The sequence below is a fragment of the Ranitomeya variabilis genome, chromosome 1 (assembly GCF_051348905.1).
Source record: "Ranitomeya variabilis isolate aRanVar5 chromosome 1, aRanVar5.hap1, whole genome shotgun sequence".
NCBI classification, from domain to species: Eukaryota; Metazoa; Chordata; class Amphibia; order Anura; family Dendrobatidae; genus Ranitomeya; species Ranitomeya variabilis.
Window position 1 is genome coordinate 482,524,698 of NC_135232.1, and position 13,722 is coordinate 482,538,419.

The following is a 13,722-nucleotide window of genomic DNA, read 5'->3' on the forward strand; positions in this document are numbered from 1 at the left end:
CATCTTATATAGGTTACACTGCTACTGATGTGTATATACGTTATATAGGTGGTACTGCTGTGTATACATGTACATATATGTGTATACATACATGTGTGTGTACAGTGTACTGTATATACAGTATGTATACACACTGCAGTGTCACCTATATAAGGTATATATGCATCAGTAGCAGTGTCACCTATATAAGATATAGGCTGCTATACATACATTTTAGTGGTATAGTGATTATATACAGCAGTATCACCTATATAACGTATATATAGCAGTCTATGCACATTATATAGCTGCAACTGCTGTATATACATTAAAAAATCATCTTGGGACTCACCCAGGTCCCTGAGATTGGGGGGGGAGGTCGGGAGGATGAAGGGCTGAGGAGTGTCGGGTCCTCTCCAGCATCGGCAGTGAAGAGGATCCCAGGCATTGGTGAGCAGTCTTCTCTGACGCTGGTACAGGCCGGCCAGCGTCAGACACAGTCAGGTGGAGCCTGGAGGCGTCCTATGCGCGCCGGCCTTTTCAAATGTACGCGCGTGGTCTCCTGCTTGCCCGCGCTGACACGGGCAGCAGACGAGCATGCGCAGGAACTAGGACCGCGGCCGTGCTCGCACACTAGCGTGGGCCACTGCGGCACTTATCAGCGCGGGCACCGCGCGCACACAGGACCTGGTTAAAGGGCCGGCTGGAGGGATGCGGCGCGCTATGTATTAAAATCGCTGCCGGTCCTCCAGCGGCCCTGTGCAGCTGCTCAGGCACCGGCCCGGGGGGCATATGCACTCCTGCCACCTGGCCCAGTCCGCCCCTGCGTAGCGGTCACGCGACCGCTACGCGACCAATCAGAAGCTGTGGACGTCTTCTAAGGTATTTCAAGCGCTTGAAAGACCTTAGGTGACGTCACTGCTTTGTGATTGGTCGCGTAGCGGTCACGCGACTGCTACGGACCAATCAGAGCGCCGTGACGTCATCTAAGGCCCTTCAAGCGCGCATTCTTAGGTACAACGGCTCCCGGTTACGGCGGTAAAGTCCAGGCTGCGTTGGAGAGGTGAGTATATCCCTATTTTTTATTTTAATTCTTTCTTTTACACATTGATATGGATCCCAGGGCCTGAAAGAGAGTTTCCTCTCCTTCAGACCCTGGGAACCATACAGGATACCGTCCGATACTTGGTGTCCCATTGACTTGTATTGGTATCGGGTATCGGTATCGGATTAGATCCGATACTTTGCCGGTATCGGCCGATACTTTCCGATACCGATACTTTCAAGTATCGGACGGTATCGCTCAACAATAGTTGTGAGAACAGTCCCCTGGCTCCTCTAAGCCAACACAAAGCAGCCATCAGTGAGAGCTTGTTTCATCAACATCAATAGAGAGATTGGGCACTTTCTATTTTATATACAGGTGCTTCTCACAAAATTAGAATATCAAAAAGTTAATTTGTTTCAGTTCTTCGATACAAAAAATGAAACTCCTATATTATATAGAGTCATTACAAACAGAGTGATCTATTTCAAGTGTTTATTTCTGTTAATGTTGATGATTATGGCTTACAGCCAATGAAAACCCAAAAGTCATTATCTCAGTAAATTAGAATAATTAACAAAAACACCTGCAAAGGCTTTCTAAGCGTTTAAAAAGGTCCCTTAGTCTGTTTCAGTAGGCTCCACATTCCTGGGGAAGACTGCTGACTTGATAGATGTCCAGAAGGCAGTTATTGACACACCCCACAAGGAGGGTAAGCAACAAAAGGTCATTGCTAAAGGAGCTGTCTGTTCACAGTGTGCTGTATCCAAGCATGTTAATGGAAAGTGGAGTGGAAGGAAAAAGTGTGGTCGAAAAAGGTGCACAAGCAATCGGTATAACTGCAGCCTTGAAAGAATTGTTAAGAAAAGGCCATTCAAAAATTTTGGGGATATTCACAAGGAGTGGACTGCTGCTGGAATCATTGCTTCAAGAGCCACCACACACAGACGTATCCAGGACATGGGCTACAAGTGTCGCATTCCTTGTGTCAAGCCACTCATGACCAATAGACAATGCCAGAAGCGTCTTACATGGGCCAAGGAGAAAAAGAACTGGACTGTTGCTCAGTGGTCCAAGGTGTTGTTTTCAGATGAAAGTATTTTTTGCATTTCATTTGGAAATCAGGGTCCCAGAGTCTGGAGGAAGAGTGGAGAGGCACACAATCCAAGCTGCATGAGGTCTAGTGTGAAGTTTCCACAATCCGTGATGGTTTGGGGAGCCATGTCTTCTGCTGGTGTAGGTTCACTGTGTTTTATCAAGACCAACGTCAGCGCAGCCATCTACCAGGAAATTTTAGAGCACTTCGTGCTTCCCTCTGCTGACAATCGTTTTGGAGATGGAAATTTCATTCTCCAGCAGGATGTGGCACCTGTCCACGCTGCCAAAAGTACCAATACTGCTTGATTGGCCAGCAAACTTGCCTGACCTTAACCCAATAGAGAATCTATGGGGTATTTTCAAGAGGAAGATGAGACACCAGACCCAACAATGCAGACGAATTGAAGGCTGCTATCAAAGCAACCTGGGCTTCCATAACACCTCAGCACTGCCACAGGTTGATCGCCTCCATGCCTCACAGCATTGATGTAGTAATTGATGCAAAAGGAGCACCAAGTTCATTTACTGAACATACATTTCTGTAGGCCAACATTTCGGATTTTAAAATAATTTTTTAAGCTGGTGCCATAAAGTATTCTAATATACTGAGATAATAACTTTTGGGTTTTCACATATTGTAACATCTAAAGGCCCAATTAGATGAGCCAAAACTTGGCCCGTATAAACATGCTGGCGATTACCCGATGGAAGAGGAAAATGCTTAAAGGGAATTTGTCTGCATTTTCTACTCCATCTGAGAACAGGATGATGTAGGGGCAGATAAATTAATTCCAGTAATGTATCACTTACTGGTCTGCTTGGTGCAGTTTTGATAAAGTGTGGTGCAGTTCTAGAAATTCTCTGAATGTTAAAGGGGTTTTCCCACCCAAAGTTAATTTTAAAGTTCATTTTAGAATAACAATAACAACTTCCACAACTGGATGTGTTTAAATAAAATGTTCCTGTGCTGTCCTGTCTGTATACTCTTTTGCTTCCTCCCCTTCCCAGGAGCAGTGGAATGACCAGATCATGTCCCTGCACGGTCAGACGCAGACATTACACAGTACACAGCAGGAACACATTTATAAGATTATCTCAGAACAGGAACATTTCTTTTAACATATCCACTTGTGGAAATTATTATTATTCCGAGATCTTTCGATTAAATGATTTTTGTCCGTAGGACAACTCCTTTAAGCGCTGTGTAACCCCGCACCCACCATGATTATCAGTTTTTTGCTGACAATCAGTGGTGGAGGGTGGGGTTATACAGAGCTCATGAATAAACAGGACTACCTGGCAGCAGGTTTACTAGTTCTCTAGTGATAATCTCCTGATGATAAAACTGATTTCAATAAAACTACAGCAAGAAAACCAGTAAGTGAAACATTGCTGGAATTAGGGTCTTTGTCTCTACATGATTTTGCTCTCAAATTAGTTGGCAACCTGTCACCTGGTGACAGATTCCATTTAATAGTCTGGGGATCATATTTCTTATGCTGGCGTAAATATCACCGTTTTCATCAACATGTCACTCCATGTACACAGAATGCCAGACAGGGACAGAAAGATCATATCAGTTTTCATCGACCAGTTAATGAGGACTAATTAACTTATACTGACATTTAACAGACCTACAGTGCCTTGCAAAAGTATTCGGCTCCCTGGAACTTTTCAACCTTTTCCTACATATCATGCTTCAAACATAAAGATACCAAATGTAAATTTTTGGTGAAGAATCATCAACAAGTGGAACACAATTGTGAAGTTGAACAAAATTTATTAGTTATTTTAAATTTTTGTGGATATTCAAAAACTGAAAGTGGGGTGAGCAATATTATCCGTCCCCTTTAACTTAATACTTTGCTGCGCCACCTTTTGCTGTGCTTACAGCTGCAAGTCACTTGGGGTATGTCTCTATCAGTTTTGTACATCGAGAGACTGAAATTCTTGCCCATTCTTCCTTGGCAAACAGCTCGAGCTCAGTGAGGTTTGATGGAGATCGTTTGTGAACAACAGTTTTCAGCTCTTTCCACAGATTCTCGATTGGATTGAGGTCTGGACTTTGACTTGGCCATTCTAACACCTGGATACATTTATTTGTGAACCATTCCATTGGAGATTTTGCTTTATGTTTGGGATCATTGTCTAGTTGGAAGACAAATCTCCGTCCCAGTCTCAGGTCTTTTGCAGACTCCAACAGGTTTTCTTCAAGAATGGTCCTGTATTTGGCTCAATCCATATTCCCATCAATTTTAACCTTCTTCCCTGTCCCTGCTGAAGAAAAGCAGGCCCAAACCATGATGCTGCAACCACCATGTTTGACAATGGGGATGGTGTGTTCAGGGCGATGAGCTGTGTTGCCTTTACGCCAAACATATCATTTGGCATTGTTGCCAAAAAGTTCGATTTTGGTTTAATCTGACCAGAGCACCTTCTTCCACATGTTTGGTGTGTCTCCCAGGTGGCTTGTTGCAAACTTTAAACAACACTTTTTATAGATATCTTTGAGAAATGGCTTTCTTCTTGCCACTCTTCCGTAATGGCCAGATTTGTGTAGTGTACCACTGATTGTTGTCCTATGGACAGACTGTCTCACCTCAGCTGTAGATCTCTGCAGTTCATCCAGAGTGATCATGGGCCTTTTGACTGCATCTCTGATCAGTCTTCTCCTTGTTTGAGATGAAAGTTTAGAGGGACGTCCGGGTCTTGGTAGATTTGCAGTGGTATGATTCTCCTTCCATTTCAATATGATCACTTGCACAGTGCTCCTTGGGATGTTTATAGTTTTGGAAATCATTTTGCATCCAAATCCGGCTTTAAACTTCTCCACAACAGTATCACGGACCTGCCTGTTGTATTCCTTGGTCTGTTGTACTCTCTGTGCTTCAAACAGAGCCCTGAGACTATCATTAGGCATTTAGGACAACATTGGATCATTCAGAGATCCACAATGAACTTCTGGAGTGAGTTTGCTGTATGAAAGTAAAGGGGCCGAATAATATTGTACGCCCCAGTTTTCAGTTTTTGAATTTCCACAAAAATTTTAAATAACCAATAAATTTCGTTCAACTTCACAATTGTGTTCCACTTGCTGTTGATTCTTCACCAAAAATTTACATTTGTTATTATTATTATTATTATTATTATTTATTTATATAGTATAAAGATATGGTATCTTTATGTTTGAAGCATGATATGTAGGAAAAGGTTGAAAAGTTCCAGGGAGCCGAATACTTTCGCAAGGCACTGTAGATCTATGTCATGTAAAGTTCCAGTGAAATGTATAGTTAGTAAATAGGAGATTATACACATATACTTACAGAACAGGTTTAAGTACGGAATGCGAGTCCTGACCATTTGGTTTTTCATCGGCATATTACCATTTGCACCAGTGTGGTGTTTAATAGTAGAACTGACTAGGGAAACCTGAGGCATAAGAAGGCACTCATGTGTATTAGATTCTTATATTATTAAAAATGTTTAATTGAATTAAATTAATTTGAGATTGGCAGTCAGTATTTTAGTTGCTGTACAGTTTGTTATACCTCCCTTTGGGGACTTTGATTTCTACTTTACTGTGCTAATTGGTAATTCGCACCTTCAACACATACTCCATTCTTTAGCATTTGTATGCAAGTGTGCCATGTGGCCCTTTTCTTTGAGTCCGCTATAGAAATCTGCTTCCTTTTTCAGTGACAAAAATATATCTTTGTCATATGTTTATAATAGATTGTTAAAGAATATTATCCTTGCATATTTTTACTATGCGATAATGTCACCCTTGCTTATGTTTGATACCATCATGATTTCCAGAGATATAGTAAGTGTAGATAGTTGAATACATATCATGATAGCCATTTGTTCTTTGGTTTATCATTTAACAGATTACCGTATTTTTTGGCATATAAGACGCACTTTTTCCCCAAAAAAATTGTGAGGAAAATGGGGGGTGCGTCTTATATTCGGAACGCAGGCTTACCGGCATTGTGGCGGCGACAGAGGTGCAGGCATGATGTGGCACGGTGAGCTGTATGGCGTGAGCAGGTCCCATCCATATTTGAGGTGAATCCGCGGCCCGGTATTGATGGAGAGCAGCAGCGCTGGTGAGTTACGGTATTTTCCGGTGGTGGCGGCCATCTTGCTGAGGCCGCGCGTGCGCAGATTCACTACTCTGCGTCCCAGGGCTTCAGGAAAATGGCCGCGGGAGGCCGCGCGTGCGCATATGGAGATCGCAGCGGCCATTTTCCTGAAGCCCTGGGACGCAGAGTAGTGAATCTGCGCACGCGCGGCCTCAGCAAGATGGCCGCCGCCACCGGAAAATACCGTAACTCACCAGCGCTGCTGCTCTCCATCAATACCGGGCCGCGGATTCACCTCAAATATGGATGGGACCTGCTCACGCCATACAGCTCACCGTGCCACATCATGCCCGCACCTCTGTCGCCGCCACAATGCCGGTAAGCCGCCACCAGGAAAACCACCCAGCTCTGCTGCTCTCCTTCACTACTGCTGTGGCGTCACCTCAAATGTGGAAGGGACCCTGGCCGCTGCCACCTGAGGAAGTGACCGCACGTCTGCCACCGCCACAGCAACCTCCCCATGGACACCAGGCCATGGCATCGCCCACCTAAGCAGGATGGGACCCTGCTCAGGTGCACGCCGTTCCGCCCACCGCACCTCAGCATCACCTCACCTCTCCCACCACCATGCCTCCTGTGACCCTGCTCTGCCACTGCCTGCCCTCAGGTAAGAGATCTTAAATTCGGACAATAAGACGGACCCCCATCTTATAAAAAATCTTTTTTTCTGCATTTTTCACCCCAAATTTGGGGTGCGTCTTATAGTACGGTGCGTCTTATATGCCAAAAAATACGGTACCTATGTGAATTAGGACTTCATCAACTTTCCATAATTTCCTGATAAAAAATTGTAGCATTAATGATCTACCTTTGGATTAATGTACAGTGGTCATAAAAGTAGAGAAAGAGAACCAAATCCAAAAAATCTGTAAAAAATATTAGACTTAACTTTTTTAAAATGAGGTAAATGATACATTATCACGTCTGTAGTAGCAAAAATATGTGAATCTTTGCTTCCAGTATGTGATATGACCCCCTTGTGCAACAATTGTATATAAACATTTCAGGTCCTGCACATCAGTTTGGAGGCATTTTAGTCGTTCAGCCCTACAAAACAGTTCCCACGCAATTATGTTGATGTTTCTTTTCTCCCCATGAAGTGCTTGTTTCAAGTACATCCACAACAATTCTATGGGATTAAAGTTTATACTTTGACGTCATGATTCCTAAATAATAAATAATAAACCTATACTGTAGTTGTCTCACTGAATGAACTACGTTCTCTTGAGATTCATCTCATGGACAAATGTCTTGACATTTTTCTTTAGAATTTATTGTTAAAATTCAGAATTCATTGTTTCATCAATGATGGCAGCCGTTATGGCCCAGATGCAGCAATACTGACCTAAACATCATATCACCACCACCGTGTTTCACAGATGGTGTGAGATTTTGGTCTATTTTGGTCTTATCCTTTGACAAAATATTCTTCAAATAGCCTTCTGGTTTGTCCAGGGGTCTTTTGCAGATGGGCAGCAGTGTTTATTTTTGGAGAGCAGTTGCTTTCTTCATACAATCTTGAACAACATTGTTGTTTGGTGTTCTCCTAATGTGCTAATGTGAGAGAGGCCTTTAGTTGATTAGAGGTTAACTTGTATTCCTTGTGACCTCATGGATTAATAAATGCATTGATCGTAGAGTTATCTTTGTTGGTTGACCACTCCTGAGCCTGCATTTTCTCCATTTGTATGCAATCTGTCTGATTGTTGATAAGTGAAATTCAATCTCTTTAGAGGTGGTTTTGTAACCTTTTCCAGCATGTTGAGCAACAAGTTTTCTTCTGAGGTCCTTATAAATATCTTTTGTTGAAGGAACAAAGGTTTTGCATTGTTGTCCTGAGGAAGGAGTCAGTGGACTCTGAAACACGTCAACAATAAACCTACAATTTGATCTATTTATCTACTATAACTCGTGTCATAACTCCAGAGAACGCAGAAACACTTCAATCCGGTTACTTTTGTTCAAGCAATGACACATTTCCACAAATGTGTTGGGAAAGTAAGACGTTGGTAGAAGTTTTCAAATAAAACAGGTCATCCACTCACGCTAAATTGTCTTCTAATTGATTGAAAATAAAAGCCTCTAATTTCACTTTCAAATTATCTGCAAATCCTAAAGGATCACCTACTTTTGTCAGACATGTGATATTGGATCATTTTATACATTTCAAAAACCGAAAAAGCCTAATATTTTGGACTCATTTGTTTAATTTGGTTCTCTTTATCTTTTAGGACTTGTGTGAAAATTTGATGTAGTTTTAGGTCAAATTTATTCTGAAATATGAAATGTGAAAAGGTTCACAAACTTAAGCACCATTGTACATGGAAAAAATGCTTTCAAATACTCTTTGTCCTTCTTTTTAGGGCAGTTGCTAAGCCAGGTTACTTTATTATAGGAACATAAAAACTAAAATTGTGGTTTTCTCCTGAACATTTTTGAGGAAAATGAGTCAGACTGGTTGATAGTGGTGTGCTCCATAACCATGTTATTGAAAAGATTGTGGTTGTTTAGTGGTGTTTTCCTAGAAACCAGACAGACAAACATGTTAAGACAAGTTGGATTACCACTTTGGGAGAGGAGTAAAAAGTAGCTTGATGAGAGTCAAGACATACTAGGGAGAATTTATCATTTGGCTTTACCTGTTTTGGAGCATTTTGTGTAATTTTTTCATTATTAGACATATAAACATAAGTCATATGCCAGTTGCCGTGTGCGCCTCCTTTCAAGTAATATATTAAGCCAGGTTCACATCTTCATTATTTCTGCTTTGGTGTCACTTACTTATAAGAACAGAAAACAAAAGTAATTGCATTTTGAGATCTGTCACATTATGGACACCAAGAGTGCCCCAGAGTCCAATGATTATAATGAATATGTGTATATACCTTAAAGAGTGATATATAAACACTCTCTAAAAATAAATATGTACAATACTTCAAATGTTTTAGGCATGGTTGGAAAAAAATGCTCCAAAGTAAGAATGCTTTCAAAAATAGAAGTGCTAATAGTTTATTTTTATCAATTAGAAAATCCAAAGTGAGTGAACATAGAGAAATCTAAATCAAATCAATACTTGATATGACCACTGACCACCATTTGCTTTCAAAATAATATTCAATTCTTGTAGGTACACTTACACTTTTTTTTAAGGAATTCAGCAGGAAGATTATTCCAAATATTTTGGAGACTGAACCACAGATCTTTTGTGGATGTACACATATGCAAATACTTCCGTTTATTCATGTAATCACAGAACGTCAATGATGTTGAGATCAAGGCTTCAGTGGAGACAAAATCATCCTTTCCAGGACTTCTTGTTCTTTACATAGAAGATAGTTCTTTGGAGCCAGTGTGACACCTCCTTGATGGTTTTGTATGATGGATAACTATTTGCCTGTGAGAACACCATTAATCGAAATCAAATCCTCAAATCCGTATGCTGAAAAGCAGCCCCAAACTTGCAAGGAATCTCCACCATGCTTCACTGTTGCCTGCAGATTCTTATTATTGTATTGCTTTTCAGCCCTTCTGTTAACAAACTGCCTTCTATCACAGCTGAACATTTCACATTTTGATTGATAAGCCAAGGGCACCCCTGGTCATTTTCCTGCACTTGACTTTAATTCCATGTAAAAAATATGGCCTTTGTGGCTGAAACTCTTCCAATAAGATCACTTCTGGCCAGACTTCTCCGAACAGTATTTCGATGTAGCTGGGTCCCATTGATTGCTGACAGTTCTCAGCAGATGGTACTGCTGGGCATCTTCAGATTTCAAAGGGAAATAAGTAGTGATGAGTGAATATACTCGTTACTCGAGATTTATTGAGCATACATTTGTATTAAAAATCAAATTCTACTTTTGACAGTAAAACACAGTGGGGAAGTTAGTTGATTCTAAATCAGCTTATTGCAAAGTGCTTTACTGTACAATACCTAAAATTCAAAATGTCATTAAAAGCTCTGTGTGGGCATAAATCCAGCAGAAAAAGCTGAGATAGTTCATCTCCAAAGGAAGCAGAATTGTGAATGCAGCCTCTAACTATAATACAGGCTTTTGTCAGAGACAGTACAAGGGATCAAAGACATTTTCAAAGTTACATGACTATTATGCAGATAATATCTTAACCCCTTAATGACCTTGCAATTTTCCATTTTTGCGTTTTTGTTTTTCTGCTCCGGTTCTTCCCAGAACCATAACTTTTTTATTTTTCTGTCAATATACCCGTATGAGGGCTTGTTTTTTGCGGGACACGTTGTGCTTTTGAATGACACCTGGAAAACAGGAAAAAAAATGAAACTGTGGTGAAATTGCCAAAAAAGTGCATTTCCACAATTTTTTTTTCCATTATTTACCATGCTCACTAAATGCTAAAACTTAATTGGCAATATGATTCTCCAGGTCATTATGAGTATACAGATACAAAATATGTATAGGTTCTTTTGTTAGTTAAGTGGTAAAAAAAACTTGAAATTTGTAAGAAAAAAATTTGCTTAGGTCGCCATTTTTTGAGACCCACAGCGTCTCCAATTTTCATGATCTGAGGCTGTGTAAGGGCTTGTTTTTTGCGCCCTGGGATGACGTTTTTATTGCTACCATTTTGGGTTAGATACAATGTTTTCATTGCCTGTTATTGAATTTTATTGCAATGTTGAGGCGGCCAAAAAAGCAAAATTCTGGCATTTTGATTTTTTTCCTCATTGTGCCATTTACCAATTTGATTAATTTACTTTATACTTGATTGGACATTTCCGAACGGAGCGATACCAAATGTGCATTTTTTAACTTGTTTTATTTGCAATAGGGCAAAAGAGGGGTGATTTGAACTTTTGTGTTTTTTATTATTCTAATAAAACTTTTTTTTTACTTATTAATGGCATGAATAGTTCCTTTAGGAGACTTGAAGCTGCGATCATTTGATCGCCTGAGATACATGTAGCAGGGCCTCAGCCAGCCTATGTATAGCAAAAATCACTATCTCCTAAGAGATCCTGTGAATGGGCTGGCTTTTACAGGAGTATTGTAATGACAGGAACTAGGGTCTTCTGCAGACCGTTGGCTGTCATGACAACCCATATGCGCCCTGAGATCACGTGACAGGGGCACCGATGGGTGGGACTTGTGATGCTGGCTCGTGTTATTTGCTGCTGTCAGTGATTGACAGTGGCATTTAAGATCCACAACTGTTGGAAGCACATGACAGCAGATCAGCTCAGCTGTCATGTGCGGGGAAAGATGCGGGTTTAGCATTGGGGCTCACATCAAAGGCAGGGACACGACCTTTGACATACCTATACTCTTGAAGCTCTGCTGAAGTTTTATGAGTAACATGAGACAGACTGATTGATAGCGGTGTCAAACATATTTGACATATATGACTTCTGATTTTTTCACCATGTTTTACAAAAGTCACAAACTCACTCCAGTAGAGGGAGGTGGTGTAAAAAGTGATGTAACAGTTCTAGACAAAAGTGTAATATGTTAAGAAGCACAAAAATGTATCGAACAGTTTGTAGCACTGCAAATAACGGCAACAGAGCCATAAGCAATACTGAGAACAAATATTCATCTCATGATAAATTCACATCACTGTGTTTTTCCAGTAGATAATGAGCAATTTTCCATTAGAGTTGAATCATCTGTGTGACCATTTGCTATCAGTTGCTTACATGTATTGGGAGAGGAGTTTTTTTTTAGCTAAGTTTTATTTCTAGCTACATTGTCATTTATTGGGCGAAATTTATCAGTGTTGCACAAATGTTCATAAATATGCTCATCCTTATTTGTAAGTCTACGTTCACATTTGCGGTCTGCGCCGCAGCGTCGGGCGCCGCAGCGTCGCCGCACGCGTCATGCGCCCCTATATTTAACATGGGGGCGCATGGACATGCGTCGCACTTGCGTTTTGCGGCGCACGCGTCCGGGCGCAGAGGACGCAGCAAGTTGCATTTTTGCTGCGTCCAAAATCAATCAACAAAAGGACGCATGCGGCGCAAAACTCAGCTTTGTGCATGCGTTTTGCTGTGTTTTTGTTTGCATTGTGCGTTGCGTCGCCGACGCTGCGGCGCACAACGCAAATGTGAACGTAGCCTTAGGCTTTTGTTTTGAACTCACTTTATACTTCTTACCCCACCCATCCCCACTGTAGTGAATTTGCAACATTTTGTGCAGCATTTTAAAGCTTTGCATACCACATGCATGGATAAAACTGTGAAACTACCAGAGACTAGCTACTTTCTAAATTCTGGCACTAAATGTAATGTAAATTCTTCCTATTGAATTTAAATAGTGGAAACTCATCCAATAATCGGACACTGGTTGTGCACACAGGATTTCTCATATAAATTGGTCCATTGAATTGAATCGGTCAGTGTTGATCCAGAGTGCTGTCCGATCTACGCTCAGGCAGCATTTGCAGGTGAATATTGCACATGTAAACATGCCTTTGGGTAAATATAATGGTTTAAAAGTATTAATTCTATAAAACACCTAAGGTAACTTGTGACGTAACTAGACTTATTTTATGCAAAAAAAATCTTTTCAATAGCAGACCTAATATATTTAGAAAATATTATACCTTTAAGGCATTTGTTTTAGCGTGTTTAGTATAAATTCAGTCATTCTTCTTTCTTCTTGTTTTATAGACAACAGATTATTCTACCATGGCGTCTCTAACTGGTGGGTTGGATGAAATGAAATCCAGTTTAACAAGTCCATCTTCGGGGGATATAGGAGGAACTGTTCCTGGACCCCAATCTTACCCTATTGTAACAGGTAATCCAAAAATCCAGGTTATTGAAATATATGGTACTTTAATTGACACAACTGCTCCTGTACCAAATCATATAAAACACATTGCTGGAATATTCCTAGCAATTCGTATTGCCATAGTCTTTATGCATGCTGGTAAGCTTTTGTAAGGGGGGTTTCACATTGTTCTTAAGAGACACATTTTTTCCAGGAATTTTTTTCTAGTGTGAAATATAAAACATGCTACAAACTTTTTTATTTATTCTGTTTTTCGTGTCATATGACAAGAAACTTGGGTATTCTTAGTCTTGTTGGCAGAATAACATGCGCAAAATACACATATTTGGGACATACATTATGCATGATAATTATACATGATAATAATATGCATATAACATAATATGCAATATAACAATATGCATGATAATTTCTAGCACAATATTTATTGTGATATATGAAAGATTTAAATAAATAATACAAGTTGCAACTTATATGTGTTTAAAAATAGTGCCATACCCCCTAAAACTCAATGTAGACCTCATATATCAGTTATGATTTACAGGGTTAATCCCATATGAAGTTCAGGACCAACTTTTTTAAAGTTCTAAAAATGTTCTAAAAATTTTAGTGCCACCATGGTCCCTTTTGGAAAGACTTTTGCCACTGCAGTATTTCCAATATTTCCTGGCACAATCACTTAATTTTGCAG

General features: G+C 40.4%; 1 protein-coding gene across 3 annotated transcripts in view; it reads left to right on the forward strand.

Annotated features, from left to right (window-relative positions):
- The window catches only part of PAX5 (paired box 5), a 534,721-nt gene that overhangs the window by 337,919 nt on the left and 183,080 nt on the right, over positions 1-13,722 (forward strand). For all 3 annotated transcript variants that reach the window (XM_077251644.1, XM_077251660.1, XM_077251651.1), the window contains exon 8: positions 12,908-13,037. In XM_077251644.1, the coding sequence (XP_077107759.1) occupies positions 12,908-13,037 (130 nt within the window). The remainder of the gene's footprint in view (positions 1-12,907; positions 13,038-13,722) is intronic.